Source organism: Hippocampus comes, unplaced genomic scaffold (assembly GCF_001891065.2).
Source record: "Hippocampus comes isolate QL1 unplaced genomic scaffold, H_comes_QL1_v1.1 scaffold252, whole genome shotgun sequence".
Taxonomy (NCBI): Eukaryota; Metazoa; Chordata; class Actinopteri; order Syngnathiformes; family Syngnathidae; genus Hippocampus; species Hippocampus comes.
The window spans coordinates 316,587-333,122 of record NW_017805485.1 but is presented as its reverse complement, the minus strand read 5'-3'; the positions used below and the strand labels follow the sequence as shown (position 1 = coordinate 333,122).

Here is a 16,536-nt window from a genome sequence, read left to right as displayed (position 1 = left end):
CCCCCCCCGCATAAATTTATTTCAGCCCACTCGGCATTTATAGATTGTTGTGGCGTTATTATGCATTTCAAAACAAATGCACAAACTCCGGATCATTTATGCGATTGCACTCGCCTTGAACATGTTAAACGTGTGCTATACATTCCTAAACGGTAGGTGGCAGCACTGCTGTCAGACAGCTGATGTGACAACACAAAAACAGTCAGACGACAACAAGCACCACAAGCTATGCGAGGTTATTTTCTAGGTGAGTGACGACACACGTGCTTCCTTTTACTGCAATGTTATAACGTTGTAGCACTAGGATTTAACAGCAAAGTGAAATATAATGTTCAGTAATCGCTGATCCGGTGAAAATTTGAAGAAAAAAAATCCCCTCGCCCGTTCCCGTCTGTCGATTGTTTTCAAACAATGCGTGCAAATTCGCTGGACTTGAAGACAGCACACGACAACACGTTCGAGTGTTCGTTCAACACTTCATTTATATTTTGGCAAACCATTTTTTAATCTGACGTTTGTGCCAATTATAATAACGAATAGGTTAGGTTAATCTCGCGAGATCTTGAAGGACGACAGAAATGTGTTTTTTTATGTCAGTTAAAGAACATTATTTTTCAAGTGTATTTGCTCTATTTGGTTCCTTTTCATTAACTTAATAACATTGGATTGTAGTGACTGGTTGGGGCTCCAACATGCATAGTTTGGTGGTACAAGCTCTTGCCATGAGGCAGCTGGGAAGGCTGAACCCGCGCCATCTACTGGCTGCTGGATATGGACCCGCACAGACTGAATGGTGTCCCAGAACTATCCATACACGACAGCTGTGGGGCTGCTCTGCTTATCCCACACTGGGCTGCCACGGGCCGGCTCTCTGCAGCAGGGATGCCGTCAGGACGTGGTCTGTCCATCAGCTGAGGTTCAAAAGCAACAAGAAGAAAGGTGCTGCTAAACCAACGCATGAGGAAGAGGAAGACACTGAGAGCAGCGATTCTGAGGATGAAGTGGATGAGGAGCCAAATATGCCAAAAGACTATAAAGACATTGAGAAATATGTGCAATCCTTCCGTTATGATGTCATTTTAAGAGCTGGCTTGGACATGGCGCGCAAGTAAGTCTCACAGATTATATGACACGTAACAAAACCTCTACCTGATATGTTGACAACTAATAATATGTTTCTACCCTGCTAAAAAAAATAACAACATAGACTAGCCTGGATTTGTTGTTTTCTTGCTTGTGTCACCAGCTCCGATTAGCACAACAGGGGCATGCTGTTCTCGCTGCTGTCACCAGCGGCAAAAGCACAATAAAAGGAGCCAAGATTCGAACATGCGATCCCTCGGTCACTGGGTAACCCGTTCTACCAACTCAACCACAGTCACCCCTGCAAGACCAAAATGCTCTTGTTGCGCTGCTGATAGCCGGTGACACCAGCAAGACTAGGTGGTCACCAGTTGTTACTAGCTCCTGCCAGGGTCCCTGCAACATGCTGGCCCTGCTAGGCGGCTGTAGCTCAGTTTAGAGAGCGGGTGAGTGAAGTCCAGTGAGTGACGGTTTGGCCTTTTTGAATCTTGGCTGTTTTTTTTTTGCCAATATCAAGATCAGCATGACAAAAAACAAACAAACAAAAAAAACATACTGGTCTCTGTGTGGTCGAGTGTGTATCACCTACTAATAACATGAATGAAGGTAATTTGAGCAAATGTGTGATTTCAGATGTTTCTATCAAACTGGTAGCCCTTCACACTAATTAGTAATATCAAAGAAGTAGCTCTCGGTTTCAAGGTTGATGACCCGTGCCTTAGATTGTGCAATTGTTTGTCATAAAGTGTCACGTGTTTTCTTGCCGTCTGGGCTGAAGTAAAATGCCGTTTTTGTTGACAATAACATGTTTGGGGGGGAAAAACTCGACAGGAATCAAAGACTTGAAATACTGTTCCGTCCATCCAATGACCTTTTGTCTTTCCAACAGCAAAATTGAAGATAGCTTCTACAGCAACAAGCTCAGACTAAATGGACAAAAGCTTATCAAGAAAAGTAAAACCGTGAGTGTATCCCTACTACTAATTCCACACATTTCTTGTACCGTTTATATTGACAATCATGTTCTATATCTAGGTGAGAGTTGGGGACACTTTGGACCTGGTGATGTCAGAAAACCAAGATACCAACACTGTGACTTTAATGAGAGTTATCCTGAAAAAGGTTTTGGGTGAATCCACTAACACAGAAAAGTACAAAGTTTCTTTAAGGCGCTGGAAGTTTATGACACTACCCAAGGAAGAGGCCTTCAAGCCTTGAAGTTCATAAACGTTGCAGTTGTTAATAACATTGGCCAGTTAAGGCACTACATGGACATGCGACATTGTTCATATGACATCCTCTGCGATGTGTCCACAAGAGTGTGATGCGGCCACCTGGGAAGATAGATCAACCGTTCTGATTCCAGACATGGAAAAACATGTTCCTGCTGTGCAATAAATGTGCACTTGGATGAACTCTGCATAGTTTGATGACTTGAATGAGCCTACCCACTTCCAACTGTTTTTGATGGAAATGTTAACTTAAAAGATGTTCATGTAAGATGAATGCACCGGTAGGGCAAAATCGTACCATTGAAAGGTTCATTAGTTCAGGTTAAAAAAAATACATATTTACAATACATTTCTGTGCGCCCCCCACTAGTTTAAAATCAGCATTCCGATTAATGTTGCATTTGTGGAATATGAATTACTGGTAAGCAGCAAAATCCATCCATTTTTATCCATCCGGGAAGACCACTTGCCATTGACTATAAATGACATGATAGTGCCAGTAATGTCAAAATGTCATCTTGTGAATGTCACAAGACCAAATCCAGAACAGGTGAGCCGTGATGGTTGTTTCCTAAACCTGTCGGCTCTTTTATGTCATGCTCGGTCAAGAGCAAGCGGTGAAATGAACACCCCCGGAGACAGCTAAAAATGACTGCATTTGGTTTCCCATTTTCGACAATGTCAATCAGAATGCCGTGTTTAACACTAGTGGCAAGCACATAGAGTATATTGTAAAGAAAGTTTTTGACTTGACTTCCCATTTAATACTTTGCCAAAACAAACTGGCACAGCATCTCAAAAAAAGGGCAGTTCATCAGTGTTAACACAGTACCTTACCTTAGAGCTGAACAGGAGCAAATCAAGAGTAAAAGTCCCAAAGTGTCATGTGATTTTATTCGAAATAAGTGCTGAACCACTGTCGTGTTAAAATGTTTTTCCGTAATATAAACCTCTATAACAAGGCTTAATAACAGCACGTCATTAAAACCGGCGATATAATCCAACATCAGTAACTGAGATTTCTGCTCATTTAGAAAACTATACTATGAACTACTTTTCTTATTGTCGAAGGCTACGGCAATGTTAGATAAGCTATGACAAGTTTTGGCTTAAATAGAAGCTTTTGTCATATATCTGGAGCCTGGAGCGGGATGAGGAGTTGTACAGAAGAAACACGAGACAGGTTGGCTTGATCCTAAAAAGGACAGGTTTGTAAAGTTAAGCTTATATGCTGTGCAAAAATGGGGGCGTGGGGGTGTGAGAGAGAGAGCGAGACAGACACTATAACACAGAATTTGACCTTTTGGCCTTCTTCAGAATGTCACACTTTTTCCGATTGGGGCGCCTGCAGCGTTCATCGATGCTCGGCACGCACTCGTAGTGCCACACTTCCTCCATCTTGTCCACAGGATACACCGTTTCCACATAGTGACGGATCAGTCTGAGGCGTGCGGGGTCCAGCTGCTTCTTGTTGCAGGCCCCGGAATGGTTGTACTGCAGGCGCAGGTTCTCCTGGGTGAAGAGCTCAGGGAAGAGGCGTACCAACAGTCGGGCGGCAAAGTTTCCAACCGAGAGGCTCTGCTGCACTATTTCCCGTATCTCCACGTCGGAGAGGAGGTACGCTGGCGGAACCGGGAAGTCGGGTTGTGAAACGATCAGTTCATCCAGGGGAATTTTGCAAAAGTCTTTTGTGCTCTTCTCAGGCGGTAACGTGGGAATATCCGGATCCTCCCTCATGCCGTCTGGGTGGATCTGGTTGAGGAAAAATTCCTGCTCTACATCGTGAGCGTAGCCTTTGCGATGCTGCAGGTAGGATCTCCTCTGCTCCGTGTCGCGTCTCCGGCACCTCTCGTCAAGTTTCCCCACAAATTCCAGCATCCACACTCGGTCATTCCTGGCCCGCGGGTAGACCAACTGCACGTAATGGCGGATCAGGTTCACCCGTTGGGGATCCAGCTGCTTTTTCCCCAGAGAACCGCTGCAGTTGTACATCTTCCGCGTGTTCTCGTGGGTGAAGAGCTCAGGGAACATGTGCACCAGCAGCCGGGAGGCAAAGTTCCCAATGGACAAACTACATTCGTAGTTACACTTCAGCTGCTCCTTGGACAAAAGAAACTCCCGCGGAACAGTAAAATCCGGTATGGGGATCTCCAGGTTGTCAAAATCTACGGGTGACAGCAGCGACTTTTTGGGCTTGCGCGAGGGCCTTTCATTGTCACACATCTCCGGAAGCTTCAGGACGGAAATGTCCTCGGACATGCTGGCCAGGTCATAGCGTTCGTCGTTGAGGTTCTCAGGTTCACTCGCATTACCGTTGCTGGGAGGACCATCAAATGCATCATCCATATGCTGAAGGCACACCTGAAGCCAGCTCTCCTCAGGCACATCTGGAAAATTGGTTTCCATATACTTTTTGATGATTTCCATCCTGTCCGAGTCGAGAATCTGCTGGCCGACACCGTTCAAACAGTTTGAGCCCTCCGGCACTTTTGTCCCCTCTTCAAAGAGCTCAGGGAACAGTCGATGCATCAGGAAAATGACAAAGTCTTCGGGGGACGAGAGCTCATCCAGGTCCTGTGCGGCTTGATCGTTGAACATTCCCGCCAAGCTGCCCTGCTCATTGTCTTGAGAGAGCTGCTCGCCGCGACCTTGCTCGTTTACCAAACGATAACTCGGAGAATGCTCTGCTTTGATTCCGTCTCCCGCCATTGTCTGCTTCCTGAGCAGCCGGGCGCTTTCCATGTCTCTGTGGGCCCAAAAGCGATTAAAAAAGTCATTAATCTGAGGGAGGCACTCTCCCTTCCATACACCGTTGTTCTTGACTGAGGGATAGCACGCCTCCACGTAGTTGCGGATCAGCTGCAAATGGAGAGACTCCAGCGATCGCTTGGTTGCCATGCAGTCATGGGAGCAATCCCTGGCTTTGAACAGCTCTGGGAAGAGATGCACCAGCAAGCGACAACCGAGCTCTCCCGCGCTGGACGTCTGCCTCATGAGAGGATTCAACTCTTCGCTTGTCAGCAAATATTCCGGTGGCGGCTGGAACTCGGCCACCATCTGCGCCGGTTTGATCTGCTTCTTGATCCGCATGACTTCCAGACTTAACAGGTCCACCTTGCTGTGCAGCTGAGTCATGCTGGAACTGAGGCTATTGAGAATGAAAAACATTTTTTCAATTAGAGGAGAAATGCTTGAGTCCTTTGACCACGTTTGGCCTGAATTGTCCGTGCTTGGAAAAAACTCCGAAAAGCCATTTTCCTGGGGACTCAGGAGAGTGGAGGAGAAGTGGCCGCTGGAATTGTGCAGATTTCCAGAAACTTGACCTGCTTGCTGCTCGACATTCTGCGTGTTCTTCTTCTCTAAGATTCTGTGGGAGATACTGAAGAGAGGCTTTCTGAAAGAAATTCTGGATTTGCCATGGAGGTTGTCCCTCGTCGCTCCGCTCGTGCTGAGACACAGAGGCTCATGTCTGCTACTCTCATCTGCTAACTGCCGCTTCATCTAGAGTGAATAACAAAAGGCAGATAGAATTAGGGCAATATTTCAGACCTGACAACTCGGGCTGAACGATTGATCAAAATCGTGATCTCAGACGAGGCCATTTTGTGATCATCAAAGCTGTTTGTTTTTAAAGTGCCCCAAAGTTCACTAATCAGAAGCGGCATATGGATAGGTCACGCAAACCAAATCGGTTCAGAGTTGTTTTAAAAAAAAAAAAAAAACCTGTGACGTTCATATCACTCAGGCACCCGTCCTCCCTAAGTCCCTCCTTTTTTTTTTTTTTAAACATAATTTGTAAACATCCATCCATCCATTTTCCGATCCGCTTTACCCTCATAAGGGTCGCGGGGTGTGCTGGAGCCTATCCCAGCTGTCTTCGGGCAGTAGGCGGGAGACACCCTGAACCGGTTGCCAGCCAATCGCAGGGCACACAGACACGGACAACCATCCGCGCTCACACTCACACCAAGGGACAATTTAGAGTGTTCAATCAGCCTGCCATGCATGTAATCGGTATGTGGGAGGAAACCAGAGTACCCGGAGAAAACCCACGCAGGCACGGAGAGAACATGCAAACTCCAGACAAGGAGGCCGGAGCCGGGTTCGAGGAGTGAATATTGCCCTGAACCATAATTTGAAAAAAATATCTGCCAGAAACATCGCAAATCAATCTTTTCCGACACATTCCTAACTTGAGAGGTAAAGTCATGAGTGTAGCATGAGAGCGAGTTGTTTTCATCGAACTGTGATCTGCTTCTCAGACTGCCGGTGAACTCCGTGCACATGACCACCGTCGTCGAAGGAGCTCGGGTAGTGCAAGTTTGCGCAGTGAAGAAACACAGCATTGAGTTGGCTTGGCCTTTTATGCAAATTAGTCACACTGATGAACTGAACAATAATCAAAGAACCGACTTTACAATGCAGAGTGAGCCGCAGTACGTGTTGTCCTAATTCGGAGCGACTACGCCTGCATTGCAAACAAAGGTTTAAAGACGGTTCCAATTTCATCTTGGAATGGATGCATTGAAGCGACTTGATTTTCTATCGGAAATAAATTTGATTTGAACTCAGAATAAATCAAGAGTCAGAACAGCGGAGGTGTTTGTGTTGCCTCTAATGTTGATCAACAAATTGTGAAGCAGTGTATTTTGAGGTAAAATGGGGATGGCACTTTGCAGGTCTGTATTTTTTTTAAATCGGGTGTCCTATATTAACGATCTGATTGAATCATCTGTGAAAAAAAAAACTCACCTCTTCTGCAACTTTGACTCTCTTGCCGCTTGAGAACTGTTTGGAGTCTCGTTCCATTTCTGAACAAGTTCGTTTACCGGCCTCAATGGTCCCAGGAGAGTCCCCTTCACGCTCTTCGGGTGCCTCGCAAAAGGCAAAATCCTCAGTCTCGTCTTTTTTACCATGCTTGTGTTCTGCCAAAATAAGAAGATTATCATGCCTTCTTATCTTCAGCCACACTGAAAAACAATGATATGTTATGAACGTCAATCTACTGGAAAAACGTATACAGTGTAAAAAAAATAAAACGAAGATCCCCAATATAAATTGCCCCAATTAATCGCTGACTACAATTAGAATCACACCTCAAATAAAAATATCTCCCATCATTCCCCACCCAAAAAAAAGCAGGTGTGTTGCCACAGTTCTAGCAGATCTTTTAATATATATGTTCACATTGCAAAAACATATGCAACTTCTAATGTGAACGCACGGCGTCCGTGATGTGACATGCATGCTCATTTGAAAAATGTAAATGTAAGAATTTCAACTAAATCTACTTATGAAATGTAAAAATCAATCGCAGTTTTCACAGGCCCCGATTGTTATGTGCGTAGCCCAGATTGATAATTAATGTCATACATTATTCAATATTTGAGACTTGACTGACACATTCAAGTTTTGAAATAACGCTTACCTTTTTCAAGCATTTTTTCATCTGGGGCTTCCTCACACTTGGAGGAATTCATAGCCTTCAAGACAAAAATCATCATTATGTGCTGTCAATCAAACACTGCGATACATCAGAATAACTACTCACAACAATTTTGAGATGTTATGCTTTCGGGGGAAATTTCAGGATGACCCTAAAATGCACTACAACCTTTACAGGTGACCTTAATTTGACCTTCTCTAAATTATTGAATGTATATGTCCCACTTTTCACTCTTTCAGTACATTTTACAAATTTTTTTTGTGTCTTAAGGAGCTTCGCAGTAAAATTCACAGCCGGTGTTTGATCCATGAAGCCACCAAGACATTTCCAAGGAGGTCCACTTCTATGCCTTTCTGTGACTCATTCATTCTCTGTGCTCTTGTGTCAACCTGTAGGCACAGGGAGGAATGAAATATATGTACCGGCATTACGGACTCGGGATACTTTATTTTATTTTTTTTTAAACTATACTCTGTTACAGTTACAGAAAAAAACTTGAAATCAGATTACAGGTTCATCGATTGAAATTAAAAATGTAGATTATTTTGCAGGATTGCATTTTTAAAGCTGGGAGAGAGACAGCGCTTTGATGTCCTTGATCACCCACTGTGTGTTCAAAGGCAAACAATATGAAAGAGGACTAAATAAAAACCAATTCCAACTGAACCCAGAAATGCATCAACCACATACATTTTGCAGTGCAGCTCATTGTTAGACAGCAAGTCGTGCAAGTAGTTGGACATGCACATTCAAACATTTAGATTAAAATTGAGTAACATCTATTTTTAGTTCATCCTGAAATTTAACCAGAAAGGCCAATATCCCTATTTTTTGTGAGTACTGTTTATAATTATTGATTCTATTTGACTTAATCATCATATGATAAATCTTTTTTTTCCTCACCTGTTTACTGTTCCAGGGTGCTTTTTAGACTGAGCTACATCTTTCATTTTCTTTTGTAGTCCGTCTGCCACAGATCTGTGACCAAACAAACAAAGAGGCGTGGGGAAAGGTTATCCGTGGGGTGATGTATTGTCTTCTGTGGACACATGGCCGAACATTGCTGGCGATGAAACAGAGACGTGGCACATCATGTCATCGAAGAAGCCGTTAACTTGTCAGTGTTGTTGCGCACGCCAGCACAGTGACAGAGCATGCGGCGTGTGATGGCATCATGTGTCACTGACTCATTGCAGGCGAGCCGATGTGACGCCGATTCGTCAGCTGGACGTCCCACTCTACTTCCGCATTCCTTCGCCCGACAACCCTTGAACCAAAACACACCAGCAAATCCTGCAGCGCGGAAAGCGGCTACTCGCAGTCCCACGCGTAATCAATTTCTTGTTTTCGTACCCAGATATGTGTCAAATGGATCGGCCAGTTTGTGTACGATGTGTGAATTTGAGTGACGCGACGGTGTTTGCGAGGACCAATACCTCGTCCTGCTAAAGCTATTGCTAATTTGACGGAACAGTACTGTACGAAAAGAGAAATCAAGTGTCCATGTAGTTAAACGCTCACCTTCACGAGTGCGTGCAATCCTGAGCGGACATGTTTGCACAATGTCACCGCGTATAACGGTTGGCACCGTTGTTGACCATGATTTCCCACTGTCCGTCCACTGCTGTGCTTTCTCGCGTGACGTGTTGTGACGTCACAGTGCGCGCGCCTGTGTGTCATTTCCGCACATCTTGGTGAGCGACAATTTTTACGAAGTTGCAATTTTGCCATCACTACATTGGCAGTTAAACTTTTAATGTTTCGTCAGCAGACCTTACGTCATGTGAATATTTTTTTCTCATTGAGAAATCATTTGGAACAATGGCAATATTACCACCCAAATCAAAACTTCATACCTCAAATCCTGTGCAGAATGAAACACTCTTGTTAAAAATAAATAAATATTCCAACTGTACATGCACATTTATATAACTCATATCATGTTACCACATGAAACACCAATTTCATAAATTCTGTTCGAACCACTGCTGTGTTTAACTTAAAACACTTTGAGCAATTCTACCGCAGTGATTACAATACTATAACCAAAGTACACAGACATGGTAAATTAACCAAACACAACATAAGATCAATGCTGCAGACTATTGAAAATATAATTTACAGTACCAAGAAAAGAATACTGTCTCTATTCATGTGAAACATGGAGGAGGCTCTGTTATCCTCGGGGACTTGCTTTGCTAAATTTGGAAGAGGGTCTCCTGAATCCGTGCTGGATAAAATGAAATCTCAAGACTACCATGGGATTTCTAGAGAGAAATGTGCTGCCCAGTGTCACAAAGCTTGGTCTTGGTCGCAGGTCATGGGTCTTGCAACACGAGAATGACCCAAAACGCATAGCTAAAAACACCAAAGAATGGTTTAGAGCAGTGGTTCTTAACCTGGGTTCGATCGAACCTCAGGGGTTCGGTGAATCAGTCTCAGGTGTTCAACAGACCCTCTGCCATGGAGGTTAAGACACACCCGACTCAACATGTCAATTAGTTATGACATGCCCGCTTGGCCATCACTGGCTGGTTCATTTTGTGGACAATTAAAAAACTCATACTTTATACTTATATGAGTTGTGTTTACTTTTTCCTGTTTTTAATAAATGCATTTTTATACGTCTTGAATTTGTAAAAAAAAAAAAAAATATATATATATATATATATATATATAATTTTTTTTTCACTAATGAAGGGTTCAGTGGATGTGCATGTGAACTGGTTGGGTTCGGTACCTCTAACAGGGTTAAGTAAGAACTACTGATTTAGAGCAAAACAGATTATTCTGAAGTGGCCTTTTACTGCATGAAGCCTGACTTAAATCCTATTGAACATCTGCAGAACGAGCTGAATCATGGTGTGTTGGAAGCACCCTTCAAACCTGAGACAACTGGAGCTGTTTGCTCATGAAGTGCAGAAGTTCGATTTAAACTTGCACAAATCACGATTGCCTCTAAAGGATGCGCAATATATTAACTTAAGTGTGCCATCATTTTTGTCGAGGCCTGTGTCATGGGTTTGTTAATCCTGTTGAACCACAATTCTAACGCAATGGCTGATTTTCATTGGTTAATTATCCTTACATTTGTATTTAGTGTTACTTTTAACAGATCCCATTTTTTTGGTGACCGCCGTAGGTTTTTTTTTTGTAACAACGGGGTACCAACAATTTTGTCCTCAAGTGTACTGTACTGCAAAACTGTACATGCAACGTAGGTTTACTGACGGTTGATATAATAGGGAAAACAGCGTTCTCGAGTGGCAAGAGCGTGTAATAACAGTTTAATGGATCTGCACACCGTGCTGCGTAGTCTTTGTCATGCATTAATGCCTTGATCTTTTGAAAACATTTCTACAGTGGTTAGATATCCAAAGAAAGTAATATTTGATCAAAATCGCTTCGTCATGTGTCATGATTTCACTAAGCCAATGCCTGTTGCATCCATCCATCCATCCATACCTGATCTGCTTATCCCCACGAGGGTCGCAGACGTGCTGGAACTTATCCCAGCTGTCTTCGGGCAGTAGGCGGGGTACACCCTGAACTGGTTGGCAGCTTTGAACTGGTTGCCAGCCATCCGCAGGGCACACAAAGAAAATATCCATTCACACTCACAGTCATACCTAGGGACAATTTAGAATGTTGCATTACTTCCCAGTTCCCATGCATGTTTTTTGTTGTGTTGGAGGAAAACGGAGTACCGATACCCCGAGAAAACCCATACAGGCACGGGGAGAACATGCAAACTCCACACAAGAAGGCCGGAGCCGGATTGGAACCCACAACCTCTGCACTGTGAGGCGGAATGTGCAAGACACACGGACAACGATGCTGCATGCCTTATTTTGTACAGTATTTGATTTAAATGTATGTTTTTGTCATGTATTGGATCTAAAATGGTCTAGCGGCAGCTGCATCCGCGGGACTGTTCCATACAGAGCCCCAAAGGTGAAATGGAAGAAAAAAAACCAACCTTGCATTTCTCCGCAAAGATAGAGAGATAACGCAAACCGTTTTTTTGTTTGTTTGTTTTTACAAGGGGATGCTTTTTAAAATGTTCTTTTTTTTAATGCGCGCTCATGTACTTCCAGGTCAGCTTGGCTACTATAGACTCTCGTGTGCAGCTGATTGAGAGACGACACGACTTCGGGGAAGGAGAGAATCATGGAGGACTTGGAAACTGTATTCAAGCTCAAGAACAGATTTAATGTCTTTGTATTTCAAGCCAATTTCAAAGTACTGTAAAATCACATTAAACTCACCAATGGGTGAAACCACTTCATGTTTGTTGTTTTCAGTTACTCGGAAGATGACCCGGAAAAACATGAAGCGCGTGCCAAAGTGGTGGTATTAGGAGGTAGATTAAGTTGGGCAATTGCCCCTCCGTTTGTATATCAACATTTTTATGGATAGTTTTGAACAGAAGTCAAGTGAAAACAGCAAGCTTTCGTCAGCCACATTAAATGACGCTTAGGGTGTGACCTGGCCTGTGTCTTGCAGGTCTTGAGTTTGATCCCCCTGGACTTGAGCGTAACAAGTGGTTGTAGACATTTATATTCAACATTGCTGCTCAACCGCTTTTCGATGATGAATGAAGCTTTCGGTGAGCCGAACAGAAAATTCCATTTTAATTACTGCCGATTTCAGGCACATACTAACAGCCAATGTTCTGTCCTGTCCAAAAATACGTTGACGGAGAGACGATGTAAGAAGTCAATGTGTTGGCTGATGTGATTCTCATTAGTCGGCTAATGAGCTGTCTCCGTGGCAGTCTGGTCTCTGTCGGGCAACGGTACGAGTGCAGCCTGTGCGGGAGGAAGCGCGGCCCGGGGTCAGCCAGGCGACGGCGTGCGGCACTTAACACAGGAAGTAGCTCATTAAAGTGTCCTTTTTAACCAATATGATCATCTGTGTCAAGCAGGGCTGCTCAGCCGTACTTGCGCCATCACGGGAAAATGACTCTCATCCATCACTGTTCGAAATACACTCATATTACTGTCATAGGTGTTTACCGAAAGACCATTCGGAATTGCACCAGTGGAGAAGATAAGAACGCCTTTATTTGTCTCATAATGGAGAAATTCGCAATTGACAGCAGCAAAATTTTGAAAGGAAGAAAGTAGAAAAACAAAGTATTTGCATGTACAAAATATAAATAAAATTTTTAACCAATATGATCATCTGTGTCAAGCAGGGCTGCTCAGCCGTACTTGCGCCATCACGGGAAAATGACTCTCATCCATCACTGTTCGAAATACACTCATATTACTGTCATAGGTGTTTACTGAAAGACCATTCGGAATTGCACCATTGGAGAAGATAAAAACGCCTTTATTTGTCTCATAATGGAGAAATCCGCAATTGACAGCAGCAAATTTTGAAAGGAAGAAAGTAGAAAAACAAAGTATTTGCATGCACAAAATATAAATAAAACAAAAATAAATGTAAAAATCAATTGTACACAGTACAGAAAAGCAATATTTGAATATATGCTTATAACATATAAGCATATGTAAGCTTATGTTAAATTAATAATTATTTTCATTTTATATTTGAGCATTATGTTCTTTTGTGTTACAGTTACCTAGGTTATATTCCGTTTAATAATTGCTTAAACATGTTTATGTTGATATTATATGATTGGTTAAGGAAACCAGGAAGTGTTTGGTGTTTCCGGGAAGGAGGTGTGTTCTTGTTCGTTCGTTCGGAGGTGCAGACTTTGGGAAAATAAAAAACTGCCTTCAAAGGATTCCATCTCTCCTTTTGCCCATTTTCAAAGTAAAGCTATCCACTACAAAACTACGAACCTCTCAACTTTCACATATATGCACCTGCATATAAGCTGCATAAGGTGGCTGTGCTATTAAAAACGGGTGAGTGGGGGTGAGTCCAGGTTTGCAGGTGCTTCGATTCAATGGCCTGACAGCAGTCGGCAGGAAACGAGCGGCCGTACCTCTCTTTCTTGCAGCGCGGGTGTGTGTATCAGTCTCTGGCTGAAGGAGCCACCCAGTGCTGTCAGGGTGGCCTGAAGAGGGTGGGAGGGCCTGTCCATCATAGCTTTTAGCTTGGCTAGCATCCTCCTGTTTCCCACCTCCTCCAGACTGTCCAGGGAGCAGCCCAGGACAGAGCTGGCCCTCCTGACCAGTCGGTCCAGTCTCTTTCTGTCCCGGGCTGAGATGCTGCCTGACCAGCAGACTATGCCTTAATGAATGGCTGAGGCCACCACAGAGTCATAGAAGGTCTTAAGGAGTGACCCCTGAACCCCAAAAGACCTCAGTTTCCTGAGTAGGAAAACTGAGGCCCCTTCCTGATCTAGCCACACATTATAGATATGGTGCCGTTGCAAAGAAATTTATGAAAACGACTGCCTAAAGAAAACATGCAAATTTCCATAGCCATTGATGATTTGGCGCTGTATCTTAGGCAAAAGCACTGTGGAGATGACTGTCATTACACCTTCAATGAATGCACAAGTTAACATTCACACTCTGGACCCTTTTTTTTTAAACTCACATCACCACTGCGTGAGTCTTGCTTGGATCTTCTCTAAGCTGTCCTTTCTCTATGATGAATCAGAAAAATTGAACGGACTCAAGAGTCGAATTAGCACTTTTCCCCCTTTAGATGGAAAGGATTTTCGAGGGGACATTGCAGAACGTTCCGAATACGTATGTTAGTGATGTTCCTGAACGTAAAAAAAAAAAAAAAAATGTAAACAATTAAAATATCATCAAGATAGACAAAACACATTGAGCATATATATATATACTGTACTTTAAAACATCAATGATGAGTTTCTAAAATACAGCAGCGGCATGAGTCAAACTGAAGGGCAGAACTAAATATTCAAAATGCCCAAGTGGAGTTTTGAAGGCGGTTTTCCATTCATCCCCTTTCCTGATCGGAACCAAATGATAGGCACTGTGGAGATTTAACTTGGTGGCAGCTTGTAAAGGAGCAAAGACCGAATCGAACAGAGGTCGGGGATTACTTGTTAATCGTGATTTCATTAAGTTCTCTGTATTCTATATACGGTCTCAATGTCTCATCTTTCTTCTCAATAAAGAAGTCAGCGCCCACGGGAGACGTAGATAGACGGATTAAGTCCCACATTTAGGGCACTGGAGATATACTCCTTTATATACTCCCTCGTTTGGGCTGCGATACCTGGTACAGACGAGAGCTAGGAAGGGTTGAGTTAAGCAAAAGTTCGATAGCGCAGTCATACGGCCGGTGAGGCAAATAGTGATGAATTTCACAAATTTTGTATTCCGACAAATCAATAATTGATATTTTCAAGGTGACCCCAAATAAATGTACCTTCATTATGAAAAACAAACAAACAAACAAACAGAAAAACATTCAGGAGGCGGGGGGAGTCAATTAGACTCAGATTCATTTTTTAAAGTAAACATATACTATAATTCTATGACATACAGCGTCCTCAGTCAGACTTCCCTCTTTGTAAAAAGTTTTATAAAGTTATTTAGCACATTCTGGCCCTGGTGCAACTGCCTTCCTTGTTTAGTTCTTTTAACTTTCCATGTACCTTTCCTCATGTCTCCTCATGGCGAGGATCAATATTTCATGAAGTGCCCGAGGCTTTCCTTGGTACATGCTTTGGACAGGAAGCCATGATGGGTGAGGAAGCCCCAAACAGTTGAGGAAGTGGACGCAGAGAAGCAACATACAACACTTTTTATTTATTTTTTAAATAAATGAAATAGTCCTTGTCACGTCCTCAAGCATTACGATACAGCTTCTCCCTTCATTTACCGTTTGTGTGCCTTCTGCCCACTTCTCTATTTTGCTCATCAGATGTTGCCTTTATTAATTGTAGTAATGCGGACAAAAGTGTGGAATCAAACGTTTTAGCTTCCATGAAAACAAATTATCTCACAGACCGCATTCCAAACCAAGGGGTAGTGAAACTGATCAAAACCATGACAACAAACAAGGATGTCCCACGTTTGTTTTTTTTTGTTTTTTTATTTTAAATTCCATCAGCTCAATGATGTCATACAGCCCCCTGAGCTCTGTTCCTCAGGTAAGGCCCCGGCTTTGACGGACAGCTGCCATCAAGCGGCCTGCGTGGTTTCACACCTCAGCTGCCTCCTCCTTGTAGACAGCGGGCCGGGGGAAACCACAGGCTACCAGGCTGGCGCCAGCTCGCGCAACTCGGAGCAGAGCAACCAAGCCCAATCAATAGCGCTGCATTTCCTGTCCATTTGCTCAAGTCTCTTCATTAATAATTACTGCTTGGCGGAGCTTCAATGTTCTGGATGACTGGGCCAAGAGGAGAAGGCTGGGTGACCTTTGCCCGCCCCTGACTTGACTTGGATCACATCACACATGCCAGAAAGTGACATGGATCACTTTATTCTTTAGCTGTACATGTGCCATTACCACCTCCAGAGAGGGAATATCACGTCAAACTCAAGTTCAAACCGGACAATTGTTACACTTATCAACTGATCAAAATATTTGAGAGAACATGGCTATTTGGCTATGCTTGTCAATTAGTATTGTTCCAGGAAGCTTGTTGAGTTCTGATTTGTTCAGGGCTGGAAATGATGATTCAGACTTTTTTGAACAAGTTGACACTCGTGTGACTGATATTTTTTCGGTACAGAACTTTCATTCATTCATTCATTTTCCAAACCGCTTGATCCTCACTAGGGTCGCGGGGGGTGCTGGAGCCTATCCCAGCTGTCTTCGGGCAGTAGGCGGGGGACACCCTAAATCGGTTGCCAGCCAATCGCAGGGCAC

General features: G+C 43.5%; 2 protein-coding genes across 7 annotated transcripts; one reads left to right on the top strand and one right to left on the bottom strand.

Annotated features, from left to right (window-relative positions):
• Positions 1-142: 142 nt before the first annotated feature.
• Positions 143-2,503, top strand: mtres1 (mitochondrial transcription rescue factor 1). Its single transcript, XM_019876137.1, has 4 exons — positions 143-247; positions 673-1,108; positions 1,973-2,045; positions 2,119-2,503. Exons 1-4 carry the CDS (start codon positions 229-231, stop codon positions 2,299-2,301), a joined length of 711 nt encoding a protein of 236 aa, XP_019731696.1. The 5' UTR covers positions 143-228; the 3' UTR covers positions 2,302-2,503.
• A 687-nt stretch (positions 2,504-3,190) lies between these two features.
• Positions 3,191-9,495, bottom strand: bend3 (BEN domain containing 3). 6 transcript variants are annotated; one of them, XM_019876132.1, is made up of 5 exons: positions 8,949-9,495; positions 8,665-8,824; positions 7,744-7,798; positions 7,068-7,240; positions 3,191-5,816 (listed from the first exon to the last, which is right to left on the bottom strand). In XM_019876132.1, exons 3-5 carry the CDS (start codon positions 7,793-7,795, stop codon positions 3,597-3,599), a joined length of 2,445 nt encoding a protein of 814 aa, XP_019731691.1. In that variant the 5' UTR covers positions 7,796-7,798; positions 8,665-8,824; positions 8,949-9,495; the 3' UTR covers positions 3,191-3,596. The 6 variants fall into 6 exon arrangements, with proteins under 6 accessions (XP_019731691.1, XP_019731693.1, XP_019731692.1 ...); XM_019876134.1 differs by having other exon boundaries at positions 8,665-8,739; XM_019876133.1 differs by having other exon boundaries at positions 8,665-9,028; positions 9,283-9,495.
• Positions 9,496-16,536: the final 7,041 nt, after the last annotated feature.

What these genes read in the sequence shown, in the direction of transcription:
- bend3 (XM_019876131.1), bottom strand. Translation starts at nt 7,795, where the DNA reads ATGAATTCCTCCAAGTGTGAGGAAGCCCCAGATGAAAAAATGCTTGAA. An exon ending in TGAAAAAATGCTTGAAAAAG is followed by an intron (nt 7,241 to 7,743) that starts GTAAGCGTTATT and finishes TTATTTTGGCAG; the next exon opens with AACACAAGCATGGTAAAAAA. An exon ending in GAGTCAAAGTTGCAGAAGAG is followed by an intron (nt 5,817 to 7,067) that starts GTGAGTTTTTTT and finishes TATTCACTCTAG; the next exon opens with ATGAAGCGGCAGTTAGCAGA.
- mtres1 (XM_019876137.1), top strand. An exon ending in GGCTTGGACATGGCGCGCAA is followed by an intron (nt 1,109 to 1,972) that starts GTAAGTCTCACA and finishes TCTTTCCAACAG; the next exon opens with CAAAATTGAAGATAGCTTCT. An exon ending in TTATCAAGAAAAGTAAAACC is followed by an intron (nt 2,046 to 2,118) that starts GTGAGTGTATCC and finishes TTCTATATCTAG; the next exon opens with GTGAGAGTTGGGGACACTTT.